The sequence below is a fragment of the Mesoplodon mirus genome (assembly GCF_964341445.2).
Source record: "Mesoplodon mirus genome assembly, chromosome: X".
NCBI classification, from domain to species: Eukaryota; Metazoa; Chordata; class Mammalia; order Artiodactyla; family Ziphiidae; genus Mesoplodon; species Mesoplodon mirus.
This window is the reverse complement of record NC_138981.1, coordinates 96,297,510-96,318,005: the sequence shown is the minus strand read 5'-3', so window position 1 is coordinate 96,318,005 and position 20,496 is coordinate 96,297,510. Positions and strand designations below refer to the sequence as shown.

At 38.5% G+C, this 20,496-nt stretch overlaps 1 protein-coding gene across 1 annotated transcript in view; it reads right to left on the bottom strand.

Moving 5' to 3' along the window:
* Positions 1-20,496, bottom strand: part of ALG13 (ALG13 UDP-N-acetylglucosaminyltransferase subunit) — a 79,758-nt gene that overhangs the window by 28,646 nt on the left and 30,616 nt on the right. The window contains 15 exon segments of the mRNA XM_082610728.1: positions 1,266-1,434; positions 2,712-2,783; positions 6,937-6,992; positions 7,089-7,121; positions 9,813-9,933; positions 10,638-10,794; positions 10,983-11,096; positions 11,668-11,914; positions 12,676-12,803; positions 13,802-13,902; positions 14,228-14,292; positions 15,906-16,014; positions 17,319-17,394; positions 19,513-19,675; positions 19,870-19,957. Coding sequence (XP_082466854.1) covers positions 1,266-1,434; positions 2,712-2,783; positions 6,937-6,992; positions 7,089-7,121; positions 9,813-9,933; positions 10,638-10,794; positions 10,983-11,096; positions 11,668-11,914; positions 12,676-12,803; positions 13,802-13,902; positions 14,228-14,292; positions 15,906-16,014; positions 17,319-17,394; positions 19,513-19,675; positions 19,870-19,957 — 1,699 coding nt within the window.

Here is a 20,496-nt window from a genome sequence, read left to right as displayed (position 1 = left end):
TTGTATGCAACCTTAGTGCTTCTCTTTCATTCATTTTTTTAACATCTTTATTGGAGAGCAATTGCTTTACAATGGTGTGTTAGTTTCTGCTTTATAACAAAGTGCATCAGCTATACATATACATTCATTTTTATGTGAAATTATTTTTCATGAACTCTAGAACGAGATGGAATACAAGAAAGCTTTTCTAACTTCTTAGGGATCTCTATTGTTTTTGTAGTGTTTAAAAACATGACTGCTTTCTAGGATTCCTTGGCTCTGTTCTCTCAGCTTTAGTTTGGACCTGCTCTTTCCGTATCCTCATCAATTTTGATTCCACTCCCAGCAGTTTCTACCCAGTGAGGAATATTATCCTAAAAGGTAGCCTTGCCAGGTCACTTTTCAGAATTCTTAGGGGCGAAACTGTTCTAAGCCCTTTAGTCCCTTTACCATGTACCCAAAGCACTCATCTAGTATTGGAGAGGTCAAATCCCTTCCCAGTCTTAGCTGTTCCTTCCAAATTGGCTTCCCCACTGTCCAGTGAATTCTTATTAGCTCTTTTGGGGTTCTTCTGTTCTCAGGTCCATCAGACAACATCCCCGATGCTTCCATCTTATTGCTCCCACATTGACCCTGACAGCATGCAGGTCTTGTGACTGATGGTTTGTCCGTACCTCCTTAAATTTTGGGGTTCATGGGGAGACCTTGTCACCTAGTTTTGTTGTTAAACATTGTCCCATGGGTTTTGGTTTTGCTATTTCCATTTTTATTTGGGGACGCAGACTGAAAAGCTATGCTGTTGTTGCCACCACTTTCCCAGAATTCTGCTGAAAATTTTAAATCATATTAACTCAGTGGAATTTCACAACCACTTCATAAATTGGTACTATCAGTACCTCCAAGCTCACAGATAAGAAAGGTTCAATAATTTGTCCAAAATTACATAGCTAGTAAGTTGTAAAACCAAGATTCTAACCTGGATCTCTTAAATTCTAGAGCCAGATTTTTCAGGAATTAAGTCTGTGAAGTGTGAAATCCCTTTACCTTAATTTCTGTATAATAAAACAACTTGAAGTTTAAGAAACTAGTACAAGTCCTCTAAATTTTCAATGGGGTTAGCAAAACAATAGCTATGAAATCATACCAAAGCCAAATTTTCAAGAAAAAAAAATTGAAATTTAATACTGGAGATTAAAGTAATCTTATCTAATCACTAGAATTGTTGTATGGGCATGTTCATGAATAGAAAAAGAGGCTTCCAAAGTAAGGAACCACTAATAACCTACCTGGCCTGCCTTGTGTAGGCGGAGATACAAATAGAGGCTGTATAGCATTCTGTGAGGAAATTGAAGTGGTACTACTAGCTTGATTAGCTGCTGCACAGTTAGGCAAGACTGGAGCTGGAATAATATTTGCACAGGAAGCTGCAACTGCTGCAGAATTTACCATCACCACCTGTAAGTGTGGAAGAAAGTTTAGAACTCTAAGTTTGGTTTCACAAACAATATTAGTCTCTTATCTGATCCTAAACTTCAGGAAATAGTATTCTAATAACTAAAACACCAAGAAGCCAATATTTATGTAAACCTAATATAGGAAGGTTATTTCTTTTAGAAGACCCCAGATGACTTTGAGAGCTTTACTTTTTTATTTTAATATTTTTCTGGAAAGGTAATACATTAATATGATTCAAAAACCAAGTATAAAATTGTATACAGTGAAAAGTTTCCTCTAACCCCTGTCCTCCATCTGCCTAGTTCCTCTCTCCACAAACAAGTAACCTCTGGGTTTCCTGAATACTATCCAGAAATTTATAGTACGTATTTATTTTTACATGCATATATGTTTCCCCACACACACTTTAAAAAAAAACAAACAGAAAATGTTCTTTGCTTTTTTTTTTTTAAACTTCTTGAGACTGCACTTTGTTTTTCTGATTAGGCCACAGCACCCAATACAGGGCTGTGCACAGAAAGATGTTCAATAAATGGTAACAGATTCTTCTTCATGAACACCCTTGTCCTCACTGTAGTCTCCATTTTCTTATTACCCACTGCAATATGGCTGCTACCCTCTCTGGTTCTCAGAAACTGTATTCAAAGTCACAGTGGTCTCCATGGCAACAAATCATAGTAGACTCCTGTTAGTCCTTATGTTGCTTGACGCTTGGCAGCAACTGACACTTGACTATTCCTTGAAACATTCTCTTCCTGGGGCTTCCATAATAATACACTCTCCTGCTTTTCCTCCCTCCTTGGCTATTCCTTCTCTACGCATTTTCTAAATGGTGATGCACAGGCTCTGTTCTAGATGCTGTTCTCAATCTCTTCCTTTTTCCAGGATGATCTTATTTACTCCTACGGTTTCAGCTACGTTTCTGATGCCAGATTCCCATTCTATAAGAAAGCTTTAAATTTTAAGTTTCAAGAAATGGCACAGACTTGACAGGTAATTTATATTAACTCACTCATTATATAAGAGGTTCAGAGTAGACTGAGTAGTCCAATGCCAGCACACAGAACAGTGTCTGGAACAGAGTAGATGCTCCATCAATTTGTTAATAAATTTACTAATTACTGTGCCAGGCACCAGGAAGTACAATAACACTTAACATAAGAATATAAGCAGCTTCTTTGAAGTATGATGAAGGGTAAAGAGAACAAAAAGAAAAAATTCATTTTCTGCTGTTTAGGCCACTGCAACTGACTGCAAAATAAAACTATAAAGATTACCTTCTGGGGGTAGTTGTATGAGGTAACTGTATCATGAGGAGACATAGAACATGGTCTTCTATCCTGAAGAGACTTTAATGAATACAGAAGTACAAATAAGGGGAAATCAAGAAATTAAACAATACATCAATAAAAGATCTGCTTTGTTTCAACATCTCCTAAAGATAAGTGAAAGTGATCTGTCCTCAAAGTATTCAAATTTGGAGGTGACTACTATGATAATGCTCCAAAAGGTATCACTCTAGTGCCTGACTTAGGTGACTGTTCTATTTCCTATCTACAGAAATCCTGATCATATCCAACTCTAGTCCCAATGTAGATACTAAAATGTAATGGAGAATTGTAATTTAAACACTTTCTCAGTGTCCTCTGTTGCCTTAAAAACCTCAAAATCAGTAGGGCCAGCAACAGTGTTGCTAAAAGAAAGCATTCCATCTAAAGGAACAGCTTGGGACAAGGGTGGATAACTGGCTGGTCAGCTGCATCCTACCTAAGCAGGATGTAGTATAATCCAAACACCATTCCCCTTTGGCTCAAGACCTTGTCTTTGTGAAAGTAACAATGATTTTTTTTTAAATTTTTTTTGAGTTTTAAGTATTTATTTACAAAGTTCTTCCTAATACAACTGCTTTTAAAATATAGCAATAAAGGATCATTTACTACTTAAAAGTGGTACATATGTGGCACAGAAAAAAAATCTATATAGTCAGTTAAACTATTATAACTGATAACTGAAAATTGTTAAGTGACAATTAAACATTTGCAGTACTCCCTAAACAGGTAGGAAATAAAAATGCATTTATTCATAGGAACTTGATTAATTTGTATTACTGACTTAAAAAAAAGACTACTGTGAAAGATAACATCAAGGTTTGAAAAATATTTTACAAAAGCAAATAAATGTATTTCAGTTTTACACTTAATTATGAGGCCATGATAAAAATTTGACCATACACATATCTATGTATTTTACAGCAGGTTAGCCAACTTTAGTAACAATGATTTTAAAAGGCTCAGAATTATGCATGACAGACTGTCATGACAGAAAAATTAACTAGCAGCAGAAGTTGGTAATAAGGACACAGAAGAAATCAGGGGAAGTAATCACAGGAAACAAGAGGAACCACATTGGGACAAAGACAAGGCCAACTTAACATGGACCTAAGAGTGCATGTTTCGAAAGTCTGTGTTCAAGTACAGCCCAAGTACCGGCCAAAGAGCAAACTTTAGCCCTGGCTCAGAAGGCCCAGTGTGAATTCTAAACAATTCTAGAGAAGGATTTAGGTGAGAGTTGGGCGTGGAATTAAGAAGAAAAAATGTTCATGGTTTCTTAGAAGGTTCTGTACCTGGAAATCTTTAAGTCCTGCATTGGTCTTCTCCCCTCAGAATGCTGTGAAAAAATCACTTAGAAAACTTACTTGGTGACTGGAGAATGGGAGTGGAGCACGTCATGAAGAGATTGAAACCTACTGGGGATGTATGATACAGTAAGTTCAGAACAAAAAGGAACACGTGACAAGTGAAATTAAAGGGACAGAAAGGAAGTGTCTACTCCTGTCATCCCTGAAGGCGAGATTTTTACTTGCTTTTTCAACTTGGGTGGCTATTTCAAGAAATGGTGTAAAAGCATGTGATATGAGAAGAGTAATGACAGAGTGAGAGGAAAAAACTATTTCTCTAGCAGGGACAAAGGAAGGGAAGGAGAAATAATGGGAAGAGAATTATATATCACAGTTTTCATCACCTTCCTAAGATGTACTGCCTAAACAGTAAAAACAAAAATTCAGTACATGAAGCTATCAAAGTTAAGATTAATCACAGAGAATAGAGGGTAGTCATTCAACTTCCTCACAAATATTCCAGCTCTCCTCCTAGGTACATGGGTAGGTTGCTCTTCCTGGCCTCATCTAATTAGGTATTGGCACGTGACTTGTTTGGACAATGAAATATGAGCAGAAATATTGAGAGCCAGTGTTTAATTTCCCTATCTTCAGCTCTGCCAAGGTGACTGTGAAAGTACATGTCCAGCAGCCTGGATTCCTGAGTGACTCTGATGAACAAAGGCCTGCTACCAATCTGCACTGGACCTATAACATTAGCAAGGACAGCTGTGTTAAGCCGCTGAGATTTTGGTGGACTGTTGTTGCAGCATAACCTAGCTTGACCAAAACAGTAATTGGTAACTAAAATCAGGGTGCTGCTGTAACAAAAACCTAACTTGAGAAGGAGATTATGAATTTGTAGCTCTTAAGGGAAGAGGTTTGGAAAACAGAATGTTAGTTTTGTGTTTTGATTACTGCTGGCAGAGTTGAGCAAGGTATTTTAAGACAGATGTGTAAAGAAAAGTAGTTTGTAGGCAGGAATGAAAGGGAATAGAGTCCTTGAATACTAGGACTTGTAGGGTTTGGAAAGGCAACTGCTTCAACTCAAAACTCTAAAAGATAAAATTGATAAATGCTTTGAACAACAAAGAGAAGTTAAAACTCGGCCTTGAAGGAAGACTCAAATCATTGTTAAAATATGATTGCACTGAAGTATCTCAAAGCAAGAGTACCACTAAGGATATAACACCCAATGAATCCTTGCACTTGGACAAAATGGCTCATGGAAAAGTATTCAAAGGTATGGCTCATTCATCAATGCCTGATAAGCTGAAGGTATTTGCAATCAAGTAGAGACAGGGATAAGAATGCAAAGAATTATAGCAAATCTAAGTAGTATATTTATAAAAAAGAATTGTCAGTATGGCTATTGGCAAATGAAACTAATAGGAATCAGAGAAGCTGCACAATAAATTACTCACATAGCCAAAGAAACCATGAGCAGAACTAAAACTATCCAACTGAGATAAAACCACCCTTGGGCCCTCAATATTCTATGAGTAAGAAGCAGGCTGAGAAAGCTGCTCAGCTGCCAAGATGGATTATTCTCCAATGCCTACTTCAAATATAGCCAAAGAAGGAAGGTCCTTGGAGTAATCAAGAGCCCCAGAAAACAATGAACCAGGGAGCCTCTCCAGGGAACAGTCCCCATGCCTAGGTTGGGGGCCCTCAAAATGTCTGTCCAGCATGATGTCAGAATTGCTATGGACCAGTAACTGTTTCTCCCATTTTACCTGCATCTGAATGGAAAGTTCTACTGCAATTTTTCAGTCCCTGCTCTACCACTGGAAATTGGGTATGTAGGGGGTAAATAACTTTGTATATTTGGTTTAGGCCTCCAGATCAAGAGGAACCACATCTGGACCCAATACAAAGAGTACTACACATTTCCCAGAAACCTTGGGCTCTGAGTTTTATCACACTGAAGGGGATTTTGGGGTTGCCTCTCTTGAGGTAGAAGGAAGTATTTTGCCTGTGGGAGTTTCCACTGAATGTTGTAATCCTTAGTGCTGTTAAAATATTTCCAACTTTTTGACTTCTAGGCACAGAGAAGTTAGAGTCTTCAAGAGAAACATGCTCTGGCCAACGAAAAAGAAATGGAGGGCTTCCCTGGTGGCACAGTGGTTGGAAGTCCACCTGCCGGTGCAGGGGACACACGGGTTCGTGTCCCGGTCCGGGAGGATCCCACATGCCACAGAGTGGCTGGGCCTGTGAGCCATGGCCGCTGAGCCTGCGCGTCTGGAGCCTGTGCTCCGCAACGGGAGAGGCCACAGCAGTGAGAGGCCCACGCACCGCAAAAAAAAAAAAAAAAAAAAAAAAAAAAAGAAAGAAATGGAAAAGAAAGTGATATGTGTCATCTCCAGGTAGAAGCTGTAAGAGCCAGTGCACCATTCACTACCTTTTGTTTCCTGCCTTAGCAATCATGGATGGAGCTTCCATCAGCCTAAGTCCCTAAGCAGAGCCCTCCTGCAGACCTCCACTACACATGTAGCATAACCAAGAAGTAAACTTTTGTTATATTAAGTACCTGAGATTTATGGCCCATTCTTACTGTTAGAAAGATCATGATAAAATCCTCTAAAAAAATCATCATCACCAATGTTCAAATTTCCTCTTCTATCAACACATATTAGGAACATCTCTAGGAAATTTCTAGAAAGGGGTGTGATCTTGGATGAGTTACTTAATTTCTGGGCCTCAATTTCTTCATCTACAAAATGGGAATGATACCTTAATACCTCATAGGATTGTTCTGATTTAAATACATTTATATGTACAGCACTCAGAACAGTGTTCTAGTACACAGGAACTGTATGTGTTTGTCATTATTATTAAATACCTACCAAGTTTGCTGTAGATTCAGTTGTGCTGTAAACACCTGAAGCTTCATAGTCTTGTTCTAGAGGATATAGCCAAAATAAAAATAATGAGCATTATTTTATAGTTTGAAATTTTATTAATAATGAATATCAGATTTTACCTAGATCTCACTGACCTGAAGGATAAATATATTCTTCATGATATCCCCCTAGAAAAAAAAAGACAGAAAAAGTGTGTTTATGTAGGACTTTTTGCTCAGCAGAGCCAGATGGCCAGCACTTGCTTTTTCTCAAGTTTTACGGATATATGTTCAAAACTAAAATGTATACATCCTTGAAACAAGTGATTTGAGCTTTCATACTACTCAACAGATATTAAAGCCAGAGACTGGCTGTAAACAGTACAAATTTCTCCTTTGAAAATTCCCTTAGTTCTTAGAGTTCAGACAGACGTGAAAAACCCACTTGTGTCCAATTCTGGCGGTAGAGTATGGTGATTAACTTCACTGGCTCTGGAGTTAGGACTGTCTAGATTTGAATCCTAATTAACTATATCACTTTAGGCAGGTTATTTAATCTTTGTGTCAATTTCTTCACTGTAAAACAGGGTTAACAGTACCTAGCTCATAGTGGGGTGAAAAGAACATAGCATGATGCTTGGCATATAGTAAATGGTGATTATAAAGTAATCTGAGTATAATAACCAATAGTTTGCTTAGGTGAACGTTAAAGGAATATGGCATGCTTCATCTGTTTTTCAGCCTGATTCAGGTAAATAATACATTTACAATCAGTTTGTTCTCAGAAGATGGCTTAGAGGACTGAAGTACTTTGCTCTAAGATGCTACACCATTGAAACTCAGAGAAAGTCAATCTTCAACTGGACAGTTTTCCAGCAAATAACACCCCAAAGGTCAAAACTGGATTGATTCTTAAACATGTCACTTATCCAACACACATGCAGGTAACCCCTCCAGACAACAGGATTTAAGGTGAGAACGAATATTTGGTTACTCTGAATATGCCACTATAGGTGAACAGTACATATGAAGATACCCACTGTGCTAAAAGGAAAAGGAAAAGGGCCATCCTGAGTAAACGAGCAGAGAATACGCATACTCAGGCACATGCATGCACACTAAGTTCTTAGAAATGTCTATTTTCTCCAACGTAAGTAGCAGAAAGAAGAATATCACAAGAAAATACGTTGACCAGTAAGTCAAATCATTCAGACTGCCTCACACCTCCTTAATCCACCCAATTCCTCCAGAATTGTTTCAGTAGGCATATTTCATTTTACATAAAAGTGGTAAAAAAATAAGCAACCCAATGATGAGAGGCATTCTAACAACTATAAAGGTCATGTATACATGTTTTAGAGTCAGATATACCCAAATTCAAAATCGATCTCTGCCAGTCACAAAGGACCACATATTGCATGATTCCTTTTATATGAAATGTCCAGAATAGACAAATCCATTAAGACAGAAAGCAGACTGATGGTTGCCTAACCCTAGGGGCAGGGGATGCTGGGGGGATAATGAAGAATGACAGCTAATGAGTACAGGGTTTCTTTTTCTAAAATTGATTGTGGTGATGTATGCAACTTTGTGACTATACTAAAAACCACTGAATTGCACTTTAAACATTGAATTGTACAAGTTAGGTTAATTGTATAGTATGTAGATTATATCTAAATAAAACTGTTATAAAAAAGATTAAATCTCTGCCACTTACCAAAGGTATGACTTTGGCCATGTCATTTACCCTTTGAACCTCAATTTCCTCACATAAAAAACAAAGAAGGGCTTCTCTGGTGGGAAGAATTGGTTAAGAATCCACCTCGGGCTTCCCTGGTGGCACAGTGGTTGAGAGTCCACCTGCCAATGCAGGGGATGCGGGTTCGTGCCCCAGTCCGGGAAGATACCACATGCCGCGGAGCGGCTGGGCCCGTGAGCCATGGCCGCTGAGCCTGCACGTCCGGAGCCTGTGTTCCGCAACAGGAGAGGCCACAGCAGTGAAAGGCCCGCATACCGTAAAAAAAAAAAAGAAAAATCCACCTGCGAATGCAGGGGACAGGGGTTCGAGCCCTGGTCCGGGAAGATCCCACATGCTGCAGAGCAACTAAGCCCGTGTACCACAACGACTGAGCCTGCACTCTGGAGCCTGCACGCCCCAACTACTGAAGCCTGCACACCTAGAGCCCGTGCTCCACAACAAGAGAAGCCACCGCAATGAGAAGCCCATGCACTATAATGAAGAGTAGCCCCAGCTCACCGCAACTAGAGAAAGCCTGCACACAGCAACAAAGACCCAATGCAGCCAAAAATAAATAAAAATAAAATAAATTTATAAAAAAAATTAATTAAAAAATAATAAAGATACCACATTCCTCAGAGCGATAAAGTATTATATTAAATTGTAAATATAATTGCTTAGTACAGTACATGGCCATTAGAACTCAATGAACAGTAATGTTTATAGATCAAGTAGATTTCTTTGGGCAACGAAATTATTTCATAGCAGTCTTGTAAAATAAGAGTCACGTGAAAAGCCTAAAATAGTTATACAAATGGTGAGGACAACATGAATAGTTCCTTACTAATAAGGAATAGATATTTTCCATACTGAAATCTCACCAAATCAAAACTCACTGAAGACCTATGCAGAGAGCTGAAAGTTTTAACAATGTAGTGGTCTACAGAAATAGAAGTCTTTCTGAAAAAATACCAAGACATCTTCAAAAACCTAGCAAGCTCTGATACAAGAACTGATAACTCTTTCAAAATGAGTTGCCAGAACAGAGTGAGACCCCCCACCCCAAACCAAAACTTTAGCCCTGTTGTGCTAATACAACAAGAATCATCTTTTAAAAAAATATTTAACTGGAACTGACTCACCATTGTCACTCTGGCCATCACCTTCCTCTGAATTCAGAGTCTGTTTGCCTGAGCTATGTCCTCGCCTTGCAACATGGTATCTCGAAGTAGCAGGAACCATTGTAGAGGGCCCTCCATGATTCTGTACCAAAGAGATACACACATACACATGCAGTTCTCCCTATATAGTCAGAGAAAAAGCTATAAATATTTTAAATTTACTTTAGAATCAAAAATATGTGAGGAAATAACGATCAAGAGAACAGAAGAGGGCTTCCCTGGTGGTGCAGTGGTTGAGAATCTGCCTGCCAATGCAGGGGACACGGGTTCGAGCCCTGGTCTGGGAAGATCCCACATGCCGCGAAGCAACAGGGCCTGTGAGCCACAATTACTGAGCCTGCGCGTCTGGAGCCTGTGCTCCGCAACAAGAGAGGCTGCGATAGTGAGAGGCCCGCGCACTGCGATGAAGAGTGGCCCCCGCTTGCCACAACTAGAGAAAGCCCTCGCACAGAAACAAAGACCCAACACAGCCATAAATAAATAAATAAATAAATTTTAAAATTCACGACATATGTCAATATTAAAAAAAAGAGAGAGAACAGAAGATTTTAGCCCATACTTATATAGGCAAGATTATTTGTCCACCTCTACTCCTCCTCCATAAGAACAGCTTAAAAAAACATTCTCTCCAATTTTTAAAAGCTCTAGGATGAAAACTCATGTTTTCCAGGAGGGGCTGTATTTGGTCATTTGTAAAACAGCTAAAATGTATCCATATTACCTTCACTTAAAAAAGTACAATAAAAAAAGTAAATGGCTTTTTGAGTAAAATTTTGACCTACTTACAGGTAAAGCTGGATAAGAAGTCTCATCCCCTTCTTCAACTTCATAAAAAGTAATGGTTTCTTCCAAGCCCCTGGGCATCTGTCCATTCTCTGGAACAAAGCTAAACTGGCACTCCTTATTCATACAATGCATCTGGCGGTGACTACGTCTAAAGGAACTTAAGTAGTTTGCAGAATGAGAAGGGGAAAAAAAGATAAAATATGGTAGTAACTTGTTTCTAATTTCTAAATAACAGTTCAAACATCTCAATGTTGGCACTTTAAAATTTAGTCCATATATTTACTGCACAGCAAGAAAGTCAGACTCACTCATTTTCTCTAACTTTCAAAGTTAAAATTCACTTACCGAGATCTATAGGAGAAGTTATCATAGCTCTGGCAGCACCTTCTACCCGGGCCAGGGTAAAAACCAACTTTAGGGCCTGCCATGTTGTGCCTGTTTATAAAGCGAGGTGAATCCCTAAGAATAAAGGGGGAAAAAACCCAGAACTCTTTATTTACTAGTGCTTGAGTAGTCAGTCTTTGTAGTTAAATAGAATTAACATATCCTTCTAAAAATGACCAAATAGAAAGAGCTTTGCTTTCCTCACTACTGACATTAGGCCTATTCATTTTTTTTAAATTGCAGTATAGTTGCTTTACAATGTTGTGTTAATTTCTGCTGTACAGCAAAGTGATTCAGTTATACATATACATACATTCTTTCTTTATATTCTTTATGGTTTGGCCTATTCATTATTGACAGACACAGTGCCATATACATGGCACTCAGCTTGATGGCATTCTATCTTCTAGGATCTCTTCAACTGCTCCATCATATTTTCCTAGACTATGAGAATACAAATCTTCAATAAATTTGACAAGAATTTAAGTATACATCAGTTCCATCCATTACGCTCCCTTCAGGCAGAGATTATAAAATAATTCTAAACTATTAAGATATTTCTAAATTCTACTGTAATTCTGCCAAGGAATTATTTCCAATGTCTAAACAGAGATGTACATTATCTTCAAAGTCAGTTAAGACCTACCTGGGCATCCCATATCCCCGACCTTGTCCCTGAGATGAATGTTGAGGATGAAAATGTCCATTAGACATAACACCGCCAGCTGTCTGTGAGCAGTGCATTGGAGAGTCATGCCCATAACGCATACTGTGCTGAAGCCTGGGTGGGAGGATGGGGTCTCCCCTGCTGTAAGCCATAGTCATATAAACCTCTTTCCCTCTAATTTTCTTGAACATCTTCCTCCGTTGCTTCATGTCCATCTCTGACATAGCTTTCAAGCAAACAAAGAAGTAAGCAATAAGCTTCAAAACCAAAGCAAAAGGTCCAGTGTCTCCCACAAATGTCTAAGGCTCTCAGATGTTTTACTTAGGAAAACCATATGAATACAGGGAAGGAACTTCTGTATTTTCAAAGGATGTACTAGGTCTTTCATTCGGAAGGGCAAAACCAGCAAGTAACTTCTGTATCAATGGACATCTCAGCACTACCTTTAGTATAGGCAACTTTGGTCATCAAAACATAGAGTCAGTCATCCAGTCATCTATGTTACTGTTATCCAAAAGATTATGTCTATTAATAGACATATTAATATGGCTGCTTCCAGCTTCTCTGGCTGCTTCCATGAGGTGTTTTCCTAGTTCTTTGAGAAATCTTTTCCCTTCAAGTTTTAGAATTTAAAATCCACTCCACCTTAAGCTTAAGCAAAGTCACCTAAACAGTAGTTCTCAGCCAGGGACAATTCTGCCCCTCCCCTTCTTGAGGCACATTTGGCAATGTCTGGAGACATTTTTGGTTGTCATAACTTGGAGAAGGATGTTGCTGGCATCTAGTAGATAGAGACCAGGGATGCTGCTAAGCATCCTACAATGCACAGGACTGCTCCCTACAACGAAGTATTATCCATCCTAAAAAATCAGTAGTGCTGAAGTTGAGAAACTCTAACCCAGAATAAGACTTAACGTTCCAGCATTTTTTTTAAGTGCAATGTAGGTAAATACAAGAGGAAAATAATAAAACCTTCAGCATACAAACCCATTTCTGGGACACAGCCGCAGGAAATTTTCTGGTAACCTCTTCCTTTCCTACTGGGTGTAACATTCCAGGCAGGAACAGGTGTTACTTGGGTAAGTGGTTTTAAGTTAGCCAGTGGAACAACATGCCTTAAACGTAAAGATACCACCATTAAGCCATGGCAACACAGACTTAATTCTCATTTGATACATATACCTGATCCCTCCTGCTTCATTTTCAAGTGTTTTCTATTTAAACCTGTTAACACTAGCTTCCTCATTGAGGTTTTCTTTTTATGTTAAAAAACCTAAGAGCAGTTTGTACAATTTCACAGCTGTTTGTAGCACATATCATGCTCAGGAGGATAGACTGTGGTAGACTAATTTACAAATATTTGTTGCCTCTCCTTGAAGAACGATTATATTTTCTCACCCCATTGACTTTAGGCTTAGTTATGTAACCTATTTTGGCCAGGAAGATTTGAGCAGATGCTTTAAAAACCAGCACACAGTTTGTCATGTTTTCATTTTTTCCCTGGATAGAGCCGTTGTCAACCTGGGTCCCCTTTGCTGATCTACTATGAACACGCTAAATGAGCAAGAAATGAACTTTAAGTTGCCAAAAGTCTTTGGTTGTTAGGGCAGCATAACCTACTTTAATGGTTCTCAAAGTGGACCAACGGCATTAGCATCACCTGGAAACTTGTTAGAAGTTCAAATTCTTGGGCCCCACCACAAACTTACTAAATCAAACTTTGGGGATGGAGCTCATCAATCTGTATTTTAACAAGCTCTCCAGGTAATTCTGGGGTATGTTAAAGTTTGAGAACAGATGGACTAGCCTATCTTGATATTGGCAGAGACTCAGTTAACAAACTAGCTTTCCAGTTAGTATAGTTTTATATCAGAATTCTGTTGTACTTAGTATTTCTAATAAGTTGGCTATTACCCAGGATTTTGAAACTTATGCATAGGTATACTGAAATTTCACACCTCACCATATGCTTTTACAACTCACAATAAGTCATCTTAGGCCAGTACCAGATATAACTTTGGTTCTCTTACTAGCATCCTGGTAATTCTCAATATTACAAAAAGGCATCAAAAGCCAAAGATTTTAGTAATTCAACAAATTATTATATTCTTACTTTTCTGCCAATTCTTCAATGAAGACTGTTACAGAATTGCTTTCATTTCCAACTTCCTGAATATGAGCATTATAATATCTTCCACCTGATTCCAAGTGAACCTGAAAGAGGGGAAGAGACAGTAAGAACACATCTAGTCTCGAGTCAGATCTGGCTTTTGCCAAACAAAAACACTACTTCTCCTCCCAAGTGGAGTTCAGTATCTACTTATTAAAGCAGTTGATAATCAACACTGCCAGTCCAGTTCAATGGAGGCAGCACATGCTGAAACAGTGTTACATCTAATCACAAGTTTGTAGTTAAAATTTAACCAAACATTTAAAAAATTCCTAGCATTTTGTAAATTAGTTTTGTTGAACTCATATTAATGACTAAAACCACAATCTCAGAAAAACAAATTACTGATTCTTTAAAGAAGGAACTAACCTGACATTTGTCTCCCAAATAGTACTGTCTCCCAGCATACTCCATATAATCAGATTTTTGAAGTTCTATGAAAAGAAAATGAAGATTCAAGCTCAACCGAACTGGTTCCTTTGCTGTTTTACGTCATTTCATTTTCTAATTTATTTTTACCACAGTGTTTTTGACAATGCTACCACTATAAGCTAAAATCTGGTGGGAAAATGTCCTAAAGGGTCATTCCATCACTCTTGATGGGTTATTCCTGTGGTCAATTTAAGGAGACCTGCCAGAATAGTTCTGTGCTATAAAACACAAATAGGGGGCTTCCCTAGTGGCGCAGTGGTTGGGAGTCTGCCTGCCGATGCAGGGGGCGCGGGTTCGTGCCCTGGTCCGGGAGGATCCCACATGCCCTAGAGCGGCTAGGCCCGTGAGCCATGGCCACGGGGCCTGCGCGTCCAGAGCCTGTGCTCTGCAATGGGAGAGGCCACGGGGGTGAGGGGCCCACGTACCGCAAAAAAAACAAAAAAACAAAAAAAAAACCCACAAATAGGTGGAAATTGGGAGGTTGTAATCTTAAGAGTTGGTCATATACCAACAAGGTACAGTTTGAAAGTAACACACTTCAATTTTTTTAAAAAAGGAAAAAAAAACACTGTGTAGCTTCTTCAAAACAATACAGTTTACCCTTGAACAACACGGGTTTGAACTGCATGTATCCACTCATATGCAGATTTTTTTCAATAGTACTACAAGTACCGAGGTTGTTGAATCCGAGGATGTAGAACTGAGGATACAGAGGAACTGGGAATACTGAGGGATGACTACAAATTATATCTGGATTTTCAACTGCTTAGGGGGTCAGCGGCCCTAACCCCCGTACTGTTCAAGGATCAACTGTGTTTTTATTGTGTTCCACAAGGTATTAACCTCATTCTAGATTATTAACTATACCTAGGTTCACCACCGAGGTTCAAGGAGTTGAATATGAAACATTAGAGGCTACCTTGATGGCAGAACTTTAAGACCTACTTTGATCAACTTAGTTATCTTACAAGGGGAGAGAAACAATTACTTACTTCAAGCGTTGGCAAACTTTCTCTGTAAAGAGCCATATAGTAAATATTTCAAAGTTTGTGGGTCATACAGACTCTTGCAATTATTCAAGTCTGTCATAAAACTTTATGGACACTTAAAATTGAATTTCATATAATTCTCATGTATCACAATACACTGTTCTTTTAATTTTTCCCTGCCACTTAAAAATATCAAAACCATTCTTAGCTCACAGACCATACAAAAACAGGTGGCAGATTGGATTTGATTCACAGGTCATAGTCTGCCAACACCTGACCTATTCATCTATCAGTGAGGGCAGTCTTGACACATTAAACTTAAGATGAACTTATTTCCACTTACAAGTTTCTGGTACTCTTAAAGTTATCTAAAGACACACAGTCTTTGCACAGTTGAAGTCCCTGATGAACATCAGACTCTAAAAGATCCCTCCCCAGTTCTAAACCTATTTGTTTCCTCCTTTGAATGTAAATCATGTATTGAGTAGGCTAAAAAGTACCATATAAACATATAAAAGTGTTTTTTTTATAACAGTAGTTTGAAAACACCTCTTATTAAAAAAATTTGCAAAATTATTCTCCTAGATCTGTCAGGATTCAAAAATATCCTGTTGATGTTTCATTACCTTTTCTGCTGTCCAGCCAAACATCAAATTCTACATTACGATAGATTTCTGGATCCAGGGCTTTGAGCACCTTATAAGGGAAGAGCATCTTTGATGGATTTTCTGGAGACTAAAACAAAAATAATCATGCTACAAACTCACCATCCTTAAGTCTTCCTTCTATGAAAAAGGAAGAAATAAGGTTCTTTTCTTCCTTTTTTAAAACTATGTACATATAGGCCTGTCCTCCTTTATTAAAAGAAATAGGATTTCCCTGGTGGCACAGTGGTTAAGAATCCGCCTGCCAATGCAGAGCACATGGGTTCGAGCCATGGTCCGGGGAGATCCCACATGCATCGGAGCAGCTAAGCCCATGTGCCACAACTACCGAAGCCCGCACACCTGGAGCCCATGCTCCACAACAAGAGAAGCCCCAGCAATGAGAAGACTGCACACCACAACGAAGAGTAGCCCCACTCACCACACCTAGAGAAAGCCCACGCATTGCAATGAAGACCCAACACAGCCTAAATAAATAAACCTTCATTAAAAAAAAAGAAATAAAAGCCGCAATAAATTTTACTGTGTTTTTTAAAAATCAGGAGTCTAAATAAGCAATATGCAGAAATCTAAAAGGTTATAGATGGCAGAAGAGAAATATTGTCTAAAGCAGCCAATAACTCAGGAGATACATAAATCAATGCAACACAGACCAGAATTAAAGATTCAGTCAGGGCTATTCAACAAGTCTCATCTTGATATGCATACAGAGGTGCATATCAAGTTCAAGTGTTTCTGTACCCTAGACACCTAGACAAATCTGAAAAGGTTACTTCATTTTGATCAAAATCTGCTACAATTTCCAAAAGAATTACCTTTTTCTTCTGCTTTCCTAGAATTTCATGGTATTCCATACTGTTTCCAAATTACCAGCACTTGGGGGCATACACAGAGATTGTTCTAGTAGTATCTGCCCTATTTAGCTAGTCTCAAACTGAAGGTCTGCTTGATTTTAGACCTATACAGGTGGTAAAATTCCTCCTGTTTCTCCAACTAGGATTACTACCTATTTTCTGAGTAAAATAGGAATAAACCTTACTCTCTTTAATGACAAAAAGAAACCTCAGCATCAGAAGATTGATTACAAACTAAATATCTATTGGGTTTCTAATATTACTTTAACTTGAAAACAACAGCTTCTGAAATTTCTCAAGTGTTCAGAGTTAGCTTTGAAAAATACTTACAATTCCATAGGAATAAAAATTCAGAGAACATTAAGCACAAATTTTACATTTCAGATCAAGACTTACACGAAGGAAAACATCAGCTCTTCCCCCACCCCATATAACTAAAATGGACCATCTGACCTTAACTAGTTTAAGTTATGATACTGCAAGCCAAGATTATGAAAATTCTTTGCCCTAGATCTCAAACCTTTGCTTCTTCTGTTCCTTGATTGTACCCCTCTGGTATATTTTCAACATTGCAGCAGGCACCCCACTCTTCAGTCCTAATTGAAAAGATTTAGAACAAAGAGCTTTATATAAATGCAGTAGCTAAGTCGTAAGTCTAATGACTATACCACCATCTAGTGGTAAAGTAGCTCAGTTCTAAAAATGAGGCAAATACTTTTTCATCCCAGCATTTACATTTATGCTTCCTCTTTTTAAGTACGTGCTACAAATACCTCCTATATATTTCATACCTCCTGTGGGGACACAATCTCAGGATGGTCACTATGATCCCCACCTCCTGGTGTTCACACTCTTGTATGATTTCCCTCCAAGTTTGTGTCTAACCAATAGACAGGATGTATATCATTACACTATATAAGAATGTAGTGCCTCTCTTGCTGACTATAAGGAAGCAAGCAGACATGTTCACCAACCCCATGTGGCAAGCAGCTGAGGGTTATTCTGGCTGACAGCCAGCAAAAAGCTGAAGTTCTCAGTCCTACAGCTGCAAGGAATTGAATACTACCAAGAACCATGTGGATCCTTCCCCAAAGCTCCAGATGAGAACTCAATCTTGGCTAAAACCCTCATTACATTCTTGTGAGATCCTAAGCAGAAGACCCAGATAAGCTGTGCCCAGATTCCTAACCCACATAAATTATGAGGTAAGAATGTTGTTTTAAGCTGCCAAGTTTGTGGAAATATTGTTACTCAGCAACAGATAACTAATACACCCTGCCTTCCTACTACTTTAGTTTCTGTAAACCTCAAGTTCTTAATACAAATAATCAGTGAAGAATGAAGTAACTTCTACCCTGATATATATGGTTGCCACCCGCCCCCCGCATTCCTTAATACAGTCATCCCTCGGTATCCATGAGGGATTGGGTCCAGGACCCCTGGCAGATATCAAAATCCTCAAGTTTCTCAAGTCCCTCACGGTCAGCCTTCCACCACCCCAGGTTCTGCATGTGGATCGGGAGGGCCGATTGTAAGCTTTTTTAAAAAACCCTCTTTATCAAAAAAAAAAAAAAAAGCATTAAACATTCAAGAAATAGAACTGCAAGACAACAAAAAGACAAGGTTATATCTGACTAGCACCAAGCCTATCTGAATTTCCAGACAGAAGAATCAGGGAGAAATATAAGACAACACCTACTTTATTATCTCAAAGTTTTTGACTAAATCTGTTCAATAATAGCTGCTTCCTCAGAGGCCACAGTGTATACTCCTAGTGAGTACCAAAGGCAGACACTAAAAGCTCCTAAAACTCCCCTTTAGCCTGAGAGATTCTTTTCTACTAGCTGGATGTATGTGTCAAGTAACCACTTTGAACCTCAGTTACCATTTACAAAATGATGGTGCTGGTTTAGGATCAGGTTTTTTTCCCTCAAAGTGTGGTCCATGGCCTACCTCTATCAGAATACTTGGGTGTACTTGTTTAAAAAGTAGATCCCTCGCCCTACTCTGACCTCCAATTTTGAAAGGAGGCCCCAAAATCTGCCTAACAAGCGCCCTAAGTAATTCATATATAAGTTTGAGAATCATGGGATTGTAGTTCCAAAGTCTCTTCTAGCAATTAAAAAACTGATTCTGGAGTCAGACTTGAGATATGTGTCAGGAGGGGGAAATTTCCCCCCTACCCCTCTTGAGTTCTTGTGGCTGGACGAATAATAAAATTGACACAAGACAGGTTAATAGGAGAAAAACAAAAAAATGGATTCCGACTTGGACCAAACCCCCAAAGCCTGAGCATTTCGCAATGCAACATATCTTTTGGTAAAACTTCTCTTCCCCCATTAAAAAATGTATATCCCTGTACATACAAGCATACATACATACATACATGTGTGTGTATATACAGTTGGCCCCTTCATTTCAGCAGGTTCCACATCCACAGATTCAATCAGCCACGGATGGAATTGGTTGAATCTGTGGACACAGAACCCATGGATATGGAGAGGGCTAACTGCACATACTACACTGTTTTATACAAGGGACTTGAGCATCAAGCATTTTGGTGTTTGCAGGGGTCCTGGCGCCAATCCTCCGCAAATGTCAAGAGATAACTATATAAATACACTAAGTCATAAGCTTGCCAGGTCCCTTCCACTTCCAAATGATACACAGAAACATCATGATCTTGTACCTGACATCCCCTTTCCCTTTATTACCTATCCTGAGTTGAACTCTTGGAGCCAATATGGACATTCCCACTTCTAGTCACAGCATTGTTCCTGTTCTTCTTGGAACCACTTCGAAACAACTCAATTGCAGTCTTCAACTCTTCTTCATCCACAACAAACACATCTTTATAGAGAATTTCATACAACACAGCTAAAGGAAAAAATGACCAAAACTCCAATTGTCAAAATAAGAATTTTTATAACAATGTGAAAATAGCTATAACCCAGTATACAAATTCAATAGGTGCCAACAAAGTTTTAAAAGAGCTACTTATGGTGGGCCCCTCAATTTAAAGATCAGCAACAAATCATCTGAAAGCACACCCAAACATTTATAAAGCCTACACATGCCTTGACAAACAGCTGCACTTGACTGAAATTGTTTTGAGTACACTGAATCATAATGACCATTACTTGAACAGCAGAGTAGAATCTGAAGAAAAAACACACAGAACAATTAAGTGAATGTTAGACTTCTTACAACCATGAAATACTTCAAATTAAGTTGCTAATCAGAAATTGATAAACTAAATGAATTTGCTTTTTAAAAAAAGTGACTTTCTGATTCTACATATGTGATATCATACAGTAGTTGTCTTTCTCTGTTTGACTTATTTCACTTAGCATACATGTCAATCAAATCTCAATAAGGCTGGGGAAAAAGTGAGTTTAAAATCCAAATACAGATAAATGAAAGCTGTATCCCATAATCAGATTTTCTTGACAGTGACTTTTATTTCTTTAAAAAAATTTTTTAATAAGTGAAAAGAATCTGAAAAAAAAATATATGTACAACTAAATTACCCCGCTGCACACCTGCAACTAACACAACACTGCAAACTAACCACACTTCAATTAAAAAAAAAAAGACAGTTTTCCAAAGTGGTTGTGCAATTTATACTCATACTAGCAGTATATTAGAGTTTTAGTTATTCCAGGTTCTTGACGCAATTTTCCATCCTTTTTTATTTT